Source organism: Coffea arabica, chromosome 1e (assembly GCF_036785885.1).
Source record: "Coffea arabica cultivar ET-39 chromosome 1e, Coffea Arabica ET-39 HiFi, whole genome shotgun sequence".
Lineage (NCBI taxonomy): Eukaryota > Viridiplantae > Streptophyta > Magnoliopsida > Gentianales > Rubiaceae > Coffea > Coffea arabica.
In genome coordinates this window covers 51,435,305-51,445,370 of record NC_092311.1, presented here as the reverse complement: position 1 = coordinate 51,445,370, position 10,066 = coordinate 51,435,305, and the positions used below count along the sequence as shown (strand labels likewise).

Genomic DNA, 10,066 nt, shown 5'->3' with positions numbered 1-10,066 from the left:
GGCCCAAGGAAAAATCGTTATCGATTGTCAATTTATTTCAAAAAACGACTTGAACCTTTTTTTAGTTTTTGACGAAAATGTATGAATAGTTAGGTTCCACAAAACCAATATTAATGCTTTTGACAAAGCAACCTTGAACTCTGGTGGTAGGTTTCCGCTAATTCTACTATTTTTCCCTTGGCGATCTCAGACACAAGAGCAAAGCCAACACCTATTTGATGCTCAATTAGCAACACTTGGGCTATTGAGACCCGGCCCCCACCCCCCCCCCCCCCACAAAAGAAATTTTCAATAACACTTCAATCTCAGTATAGTATTGCATGAACCATCTGGCGTGCTTCATTCAATTTTATACCAAAGCTTTATAAGAGAAGGTTTAAACAGAATAGAAAAGAACAGGTACTAGGTGCATTTTGTGCTTGTTTGCATAAATAGCAGTTAAATTCCAAGTTATACCCCGTTTGGATTGCATTTTCAGTCATTTTTCATGAAAAAATTACTGTAGCGATTTGATGTATATGAGAGAAAAAGATAATAGGGAAATGTGATCACGAAAAACGACGTAATTTTTCGGCGAAAAACGGCAATCCAAACAAGGTGACCACTTAAGATATCTATTCTATATGATTTCTCTTGCACTCCCCCAGCCCGATGCAATGGGTTTCGAAGATGCTCAATTTCATAAATGGCAATTCCTCCAAGATCTCTTCCTTAGTTAAGGGAAGGAATTGGATTTTTTGAGAAATGTATAAAGAGAGAATTTGATTTGGTTAGATAATATATGGTTGACAAACAATGATCCATTTTTCAGTAAAGCACGGAATGTATCATCAAATATTTAATATGATTCTACAAGCTCAGCCCTGTTAGGAAAGTGAGGTTTTTTTTATGTTTGTCTAAAAATTTACTGTAGCTTACTGTAGAAGTTTTTAAAAAAAATTTTGAAGTGTGTAAATTTTTGAATATTTTTAACTGTATAGTTTAAAATTTTTGAGAAATTTTTTAAGGTTACTGTAGCTAAAGTTTTTAAAAAACTTGTAGCAGACAAACTTGGCAAAAAACTCAAGTGCCAAACAATTTCATTCAAGTAACGTATTCTAGCCATCCACGGATCGGAACAATCAAAAAAGCAGACACAATATTTCTTGGAATGCTTACTATAATGCTAGTAGTAATAAAAGTAGGTACTTGTAAATGGACAAATTTAACACCGTGATTTTAACATTCCAGGCCAAGTCATATGGACCAAAAATAATTGCAGCAGTGATGGTGAGTGCGTTACCTAAGGCCCGGCGGCTGTGATTCTCTGTGCTTCTTGTCATTTCCTCTCTTGGAAGGGGCTAGGAATGCTGTCCACTGACACTCGGAAAAATATAGGATAATTTGGACCGAAAGATTTACGAAAATAATTCAGGGAATGGGTCATCGTGGCCCATGAGACAAACGCAGCCTGCAAACTAGAATTTCAAGGTGAACCAACTAATGGTAAAGGTGCTCCGTCGTGGCCCAAGTTTAACGGATCATCCTTTTGAGATTGCTGAGTGGTATTACAACCCAAAATTGTAAACTAGGTCGGGGATGTGTAGCGGCCCTTTCGCTGGATCTTAACCAATGAAAACTTGGGGCAGCATTTGCGAAACACCAACGGATTACTCGTGTGGACCCAGAAGATACCAAGGATTCATATGCTCCGTGTAAACAATATTAAATGAATCAATCACACTTGGACAAGCCAAATTTGGTTTGCAAAATTTGTTTTCACAAATTTCAATCACCTTTTTATCTTCCCAATCACCTTTTTATCTCACATACATCACATCACAAAAAGTGCTACAGTAAATATCTCAAATAAATCATCCAAATAAACTCTTATCCAAACAAACTACTCGAAATAAACTCTTATCCAAATAAACTGTGTCATAGCTTGAGTTTGAACCAACTTTTTAAAAATAATAATAATAATAATTCCAAACCTTATATTATTTCATTATATTTTGTGTAAACATGATTGAAAGATGAATCAAACTACTCGAAATTCAAATCGAATTTAGCTTAGTAAAAACTTGCTCGAGTTTGGTTCGCCAATTAATCAAATCAAAGTTAAACAGTGTTTTATATTTAATAACTTTCAAACTCGATTTTAAAAGAACCAGTTCAAGTTCAGTTTAACGAATAAACAAATTAAAATTGAACAAAAATTTAAATATCGTAAAATAATCAAACAAACTTGAACAATAGCGCAGTCGATTTGATTAGACTCGTTTATACCCCTACGTGTAAATTGAGACTTCATGATCATTAAACCGACTTGAAAAGTTGAAGAACACTCGATCTTAATTAGCCTTCAATTTTTTACCAACTAGCTAATACTACTAATAAAAGAGCTCTCAATTGAGTTGAACTCGTATTTGAGTCCCTAGTAACACTTTTTTGGTTTTGGCCCTAGCTCAAAGTCGGGTATCTTTCAGAATGTATTTCTTTTATTCAACCACTGTCCTGTCCATCAAGTAAACGCTTCTTTGGCGTTTAAAGTGTCAACATAACGAATTAAAAGTCAAAAAAAAAAAAGAAAAAAGGCAAAGCTGGCAAAAGGATTAGACGGGTACGTATGAATTGTAAGCAGCGACGGTAAACGTAGGAATAAACAAATTAAACAATGGGCACCAATCTGCGGGTTCTTCCTCGATGTTTGCGTTTGCCCGCTGGTAGCTAATTGTGTAATAGGAATCAAAATTTTCTAAACCTCCCAGTCCCAGCCAAACGGGTGGCTAGAAAGCGGAATGACCGACCCTTTTATTTGATTCTTTCTTTGACCGGTTGGTCGCCCGTATCTAGAAGAACCATCGTCGGGTACAAAACCTCCCAGCCAAACGGGTGGCTACAACGCGGAATGACAGGCGCTTTTATTTCTTTGTTTGACCGGTTGGTCGACCGTATCTAGAAGAAACCATTCGCAACTGTCCACCCTCATCTTCAAGCTGCGCCAAAAACATTCTTCAAACGTATGACTATCATGGTACTACTATCATAAAAGTCAGTAGTATTTTACTATATTGAATTTGCAAATTCGAATCACTAGATCTATTTGTGCATGTTTCCTGAAAAAATATGACGTGCATGTCCGCAACTTCTGGTCTTGACTTTGGAATTGCGTGACCCACCTCGATGTAGCACCTTGGGAAAAGACACCGTTCACGGCCCCTTTGCAATATCATTTCTGTAAAGATACCAATCACAATCGAGTAATTGTACTACTTTCTTTTTCCTAAAATTATTGTGTGTGTGTTTTTTTAGTGTATTTGGATGGAAGATAATTTTGAACAATTTAATCTAATATCATAATTTTTTTATGATATAGTGTACATAAAATGATAAGATAATTGAAAAATAAAATAAAATTATGATTATGATAAAATAAAAAAAATCTTTTCCAAGATGGACTATACAAGCACACTAATAAAAGTTCCTGCAGTCCGAAAATGGAATTTTCTACAGAGTACGTAATTGGACGACAGGCATTTTCACGTAAGAATCAAACGGAGCGTACTCATTTCTGATTTCTGTGGGCAATCTAGAAACATGGAAAAAACTAACAAAAATGCGTTTCAATAGAGCATAGAAAAGTAAAAGGAAAGGGCACCGGTTATTCAAAAGTACTTCGTTTGTTGAAAACAAAAAAGATAAATGAATTACTTTCTCTTCTAGAATGTCTGAGTAAGCGGTCCAACCAAATTGTAAGACTAGCATTTTGCAGTTCATGCCTGTCGGGGTCGGTCCCATGAAATTTTGTCGTCGCACGAGGTATTGCTACATTGTACAACTAGCAACGGCTTAGCCCGCACCGGTTACGTTACATCAAATGAAGCTTCCATTACTTTTTGGTACAAAACAGCGTGAATGGTATTTAATTCCGATCACCGTCACCGTTCCGCGTAAGTTTTCAAGACCACAAGTTACTGATCACTATTATCATCAAATTGACAGCGATTTTAAATAGACGACCTTTCTCGAAGAAATTCTTTATTTGTTGGTGATTGAAAAAAATTTTCCGTTTCACCACTCATCCTCTTCCATAGAGTACTACCACTACCACCACCTCTTCTTCTTCCTCTCCCTCCATTTTCCTCCTCCCGTCCCCTTCCCCACCCCTTTCCCCGCCACAGCCCGCCTATTCTCTTCCCCCGCCCCCATATGGTATGATACAAAACCGAACATCAATTATTCGTTTGTTGCCATTTTGTATTCTCTACTCTTTCAAGTTTATTTATTTATGGCTGGAAGTCTTTTTTGATTTTATCTGCTGAAACAGGATTTGGTTTTGCAATTGTAATCTTCGGTAAAACCGTAAAAGGTTAAAAAGCAGCATGGTTGGAAAATATCATGACAGAATAGCCAAAACATTTTTCAAAATACTTAATTGCAATTTCTGATCTTATATGTTTCCACCCGGAGATTGTATGTAAATCAACCTCAAGTGCTGCTCTGCTCGTTAATTTTTACACGGGATTGATTGACAGCTAAAGGAGTGGATAGAAAAGATTGGTTTAGTTTTCTCTACATTATATTATTTTAGACAAGCAAGGTTAATTTAATCCAACATATATGACTTTGTCAAGAAGCAATACAGGCAGCTAATAAATCACCTCTTTTTTTTTTTTTTTTAACTTTTTCGTACAAATTAAGGAGAGGGAAACACCTCTCAGCATGCGATCATTTCCCTAATCTGTTTTACTGCATATTGAAGTAAAGACATTCCTGTGTGGGGGGTTAAGACCTGGGAGGGAGTGTGAGCAGGGGTGCAAACGAGCCGACCTCGAGTCGAGTTTCGGCTAATCGAGCCGAGCTCGAGTCAATTTTGTGAAGCTCGAACTCGAGCTCGAGCTCGAGCTCGAGTCAAATTCGAGTCGAGCTCGAGCTCGAGCTTAAAAAAATAAAAAAAAATAATTATTATTATTTTATTGTTAAAAAATAAAAAATAATTTTTTTAAAAAAATGAATAAAATAATAATTTTTTTAACAAATAATAAAATATTAGGGATATATATGTAATTTTACTATTAAAATAAAAAATAAAAAATAAAAAAATATATATAATTGAGCTCGCGAGCCGCTCGCGAGCCAACGAGCTTAATATTTTGAGCTCGAGCTCGAGCTCGAGATCGACTTAATTAGCTCGAGCTCAACTCGAGCTCGATATTGACGAGCTCGAGTCGAGCTCGTATTCGAGCCGCTCGCGATCGGCTCGCGAGCGGCTCGATTCGCGAAACACCCCTAAGTGTGAGGGTGCCCTTTCGATGCGCGTGCATGGACTCAGTTTTACCAAACTCCTCGGTCTCAAAGACCACGGAGAGTGAGGAATGGTGGCTCTTTGCTGTTTTCTTTCAAGTTGAATGGTTGCTCATAACAGGACCAATTAAATGCTTCAAAACAAACAAAGAGTTCCATTGGATCATTACAATGAACCTGGCTGTCTGTACCCAGGCATAAATCCGCAAATCTCTTGTTTTGGAAGATCATTACAATGATTTTTGTCTACTATACATAAGCAGAAATTTGTGAAGAAGAACCCGGTGTTATGCGAGAGTAGAGCTGTTAAATGAAACGAGCAGCTCGAAAGCTCGATTGAGCTCGACTCGTTAATTGAGGTAAACGAGTCGAGCTCGAACTCGAACTCGAGATATGCTCGTTTAATTAACAAATCGAGTAAATTCGATTCGTCTGTTATCCGAGTAGTTCGATTAGGTTCGATAAGGAAAGGTATATTTGTCATTTTACAATTCAAAAGTATAATAATTGAAAATTATAGATTTTTAGTGGGGTTAATTTGCATGAGCTCGAGCTCGTGTAAGCTCGGCTCATTTATGATAAACGAATCGACCTCGAGCTCGAGCTACATGTCTCATTTGGTGAGACGAGTCCGAACACATTTCAAAACTTGTTTGCCTAATTGAGCTAGCTCGAACTTGGCTCGAATTCATCTCGGGTCGAGCTTGACAGCCAAATACTCGGTTCGACTCAATTAATCGTTCTATGCGAGAGCATTTGCCTTCCCATGCTCGTGCGGGTGCGGGCATGCCAACACCAGGTAACAAGCATACAGGTGCATGGTTTCTGGAAAAAAAAAAAAAAAAAAGGTAGAGAGGGTGCATAGTTTTTTCCCCTTTTTACTTTTGAGTGCCGAATTCTAAAGCCATATTAAAATTTAGACTTGGAGCCAGTGTTTTCAACATTTTTTATCTTGTTCATGCTATTGATGTATTTGTTATTATAACATTTGGCCTACAATCAAATTATACAATGCTTTATCGAATACCTTTGATGTAAAACTAATCAGTCATACTCCATTTGATGTAACTAAGGGTGTTTTAAAAAGATAGCGAATGAGATTTATTTTTTCAATAAAATTAACTAATTAAGTAGCTTTTATTAAACTGTGTGAGAGAAAAAAAAAATCAAACCTATCAAAGGTGATGTTACGCGCGCGCGCGCACACATATATATATATATAACCACTTTACTCCAAAATATATAAATGCAGTGGAAACTTATTCTAATAATCGAAGGTGATGTGAGTAACGTACAATGATTTTCATAAAAAACAAAAAAAAAAAGAAGAAGAAAAAAGTACAATGCTTAAATTGACTTTAACAAAAAGAAAGGAAAAGTATTATCGTACGATTAGTTAGCCAAGATTTTTTTGTATTGTTATTTTTTCTTCTATCTCTGAAAGTTGTACATAGTTTGCCTTGCCCAATTAACCACTCGACCTCATCACTTTGAAATTTTCTTGGGATTAATCCATTGCTTAAGGACGAAGACATCAAAGAGGGAGACGTTGGAAATGGTCTGAGAATTAATTAGATGTGAATTGCCATCGGATATTATTAAATCCCTTACGTCAAACTCCACGGATCCATCGGATGCATCAACTACTGTCACGTAACATCAAAGTGCATTACCTAACCCGTAGCAGGACTAGTAATTAACCGGCCAATCGTCCGTTGTCTAATCACTACACGTTGCACGTCTCATCGCCATTCAATAAGCAACATAACCTCTTATATAAAGTGTGTGCGTGTGTGTGTTTTTTTGGGGTTAATCAGCATCATCATCATCATCGGACGGCCGGATCAAGTTGCTTCCCACCCACCCGTCTGCTAAACTACCACCCGTTAATCACAGTTGATAATCATTAAGACCAGGACATAAATTCTCTGAAATCAGAAATGTTGATACGCATAGGTCTTGCATCTATCTATGCTCCATTAGAGTATACCATTAAACATTAGAAGAAAGATGCGTCATCAAAACTGTCAAAATATTACTCCCGGCCTTAATTGCGTACGACATTTGCTTCTTAAAAAAAACGGTTACATTTCAAATAAAAATGAAAAAAAAAGGAAGAAGAAGGAGGGGGGAGAAGATAGATCCTACCTTTTATCCAGTAGTCTATAGCAAAATGCAGAACGAACACCCTTGCTATATAACTCCACTCCAATTTCAACTTTCAAGAACCAGACCCTAGTCTCCTTTCTTGCATGCTGCATGCTACATGCTACATGCTACATGCTTTGCTAAAAGGGCAACTTAAAAGAGAAATAATATAGAGAGAGAGAGAGAGAGAGAGAGAGAGAGAGAAAGGGAGGAGTTTTCAAATTTCAATCACTAAGATAGGAAGATCGGGGAAGAAACTCACTCTAAAGAAATGGAATTTAATGGCGGACACTGTCTCCATGTGGTAATGTTCCCATTTTTCGCATTCGGTCACATTAGCCCATTTGTTCAGCTGTCGAAGAAGCTATCCTTGCATGGCGTCAAGATCTCTTTCTTCTCTGCACTCGGCAATGTCAACCGCATCAAATCCATGCTCCACTCAGATTCAGCACCCACAACAACCCAAGTCATCCCTCTCACTCTCCCACCCGTCCAGGGTCTTCCCCCGGGCCTGGAGAGCACCGGCGATCTCTCACGTGCTCAGTCCGAGCTCCTCAACCTAGCACTCGACCTCATGCAGCCTCAGATCAGCTCCCTCTTGTCCCAACTCAAACCCCATATCGTACTCTTCGATTTCGCCCAGGACTGGCTCCCGCCTCTTGCTTCTCAGTTAGGCATCAAAACCGTCTTCTACTCCGTCTTCGCCGCTCTTTCTACCTCTTATCTCACCGTCCCCGCCAGGCTACCTGGTTCTACCTCTTATCTCGCAAGACCTTCTGCGATTGCAGACTTGAAGAAACCGCCACCCGGGTTCCCGGAAACCTCCATCAAGTCGGTGGAAACCTTCGAGGCGCGGGGTTTCCTGTACATGTTCAAGAGCTTCTACAGTGGGGCCAGCGTGTACGACCGGGTTCTCAGAGGCCTCAACGGCTGTGACGTCATCCTCGCCAAAACATGCAGAGAGATGGAGGGCCCCTACGTTGACTACGTGACGCAACAATTCAAGAAGCCCGTGTTACTGGTTGGGCCGGTGGTTCCGGAGCCGAGCTCCGAGCCTCTGGAAGGGAGATGGGCTTCATGGCTAGGTCAATTCGAACCCAAGTCCGTCATATACTGTTCATTCGGGAGCGAAGCATTTCAGAGTGACGAACGGGTCAAAGAGCTACTGCTGGGGTTGGACCTCACGGGACTGCCATTTTTCGTGGTCTTGAATTTCCCTGCGGACGCCGACATCTCTGCGGTCTTAAAGAGGGCCCTACCGGAGGGGTTCTTGGAGAAGGTGAAGCACAAGGCCGTAATTCACGCGGGGTGGGTGCAACAAGAGCAGATCCTGGCCCACCAGAGCGTGGGCTGCTACGTTTTCCATGCGGGGTTCAGCTCAGTTGTAGAGGCAATTGTGAACGATTGCCAGCTGGTGATGCTGCCCGTAAGAGGAGATCAGCTGCTGAATGCCAAGCTAGTGAGCGGTGATTTGAAGGCTGGGGTGGAGGTGAATCGGAGGGATGTAGATGGGTATTTCGGGAAAGATGACATAAAGGATGCTGTGGGAAGAGTGATGGCGGACATTGACAAGGAGCCGGCCAAGTCCATCAGGGGTAATCACAAGAAGTGGAAGGAGTTTTTGCAAAACAGTGAAATTCAGACGAAATTTGTCTCTGACTTGGTGAAAGAGATGGAGGCCATGGCCGGGCTTCATACAGTTTAATCCTCCAGTATTTGATGTCACGTGTCCTTTAATTTTATTTACTCTTTTGAAGAAGAGGGGTTTCTCTTCTCATTTGTTGCTTTATCATTCGAATCCATCGCTTACAAAAAAAAAAAAAAAAAAACATGTCATGTATCCTTTTAAATGAGAACCTCTTAATTAAGTTTTATTCGTCCAATGTTATCAGGGCGGTACTTGTTGAACACTTGAAACGAAACAGGTTTCTACAATCTACACCACCACCAATATGGCTTTACAATGTATGCGAATTGATCAATTTGTTACCATTTTGAGCACTGTAGTCATCATTTTGGACATTTACTATTTAAGATATATATTTCGTTGGGAGAATGATTAATACTTTTTTTTTTTTTAATAAATACCTTGTTTCATGAGGAGATGAATGGACTGAAGTGTAACGCAAAATTGTTGAAGGCCTGGATCCCGCAAAAAAATTTACATTATCTATAAGAAGAAAAAAGGAAAAAGGGAATACGAGTATGGGATATGTTGTAATGTTTGCCAAAGCAATCATACTTTGGTTTGCCAAAAAAAAGATCTTTCAAGGAAACACTTGACTTGACAATAACAAGTAAGCAGCCGACTTAACGCTTGACACTAATTAAAGAATTCTTTGCTTGATTTTTCTGTGTATTTCTGTCCGAGTACTGCGACTACTAATAACTATAATAAGGATGCCGTTCTTACCCAGTCTTCTGCTGGCCGCCAGAGTTGACTTGTCAGAAAGAAAAAGATAGGGAAAACTTGCAGTGCAAGCGTTGTCGACCGATTTTGTGCATTTTAATAAAATGTAAATTTGTTTGTTCATATATAATGTAAATTAATTGTAACACAAAATGTAAGTTTAGAACACTTTGTTGTGAGTTAAGAGCCCAATCAAGGGTATTTAACTTCAGGAATAGTTGA

General features: G+C 39.0%; 1 protein-coding gene across 1 annotated transcript; it reads left to right on the top strand.

The window, feature by feature from the left end:
* Positions 1-7,303: 7,303 nt before the first annotated feature.
* On the top strand, positions 7,304-9,317 carry LOC113713505 (anthocyanidin-3-O-glucoside rhamnosyltransferase-like). Its single transcript, XM_027237241.2, has one exon. It carries the CDS (start codon positions 7,706-7,708, stop codon positions 9,137-9,139), a length of 1,434 nt encoding a protein of 477 aa, XP_027093042.1. The 5' UTR covers positions 7,304-7,705; the 3' UTR covers positions 9,140-9,317.
* Positions 9,318-10,066: the final 749 nt, after the last annotated feature.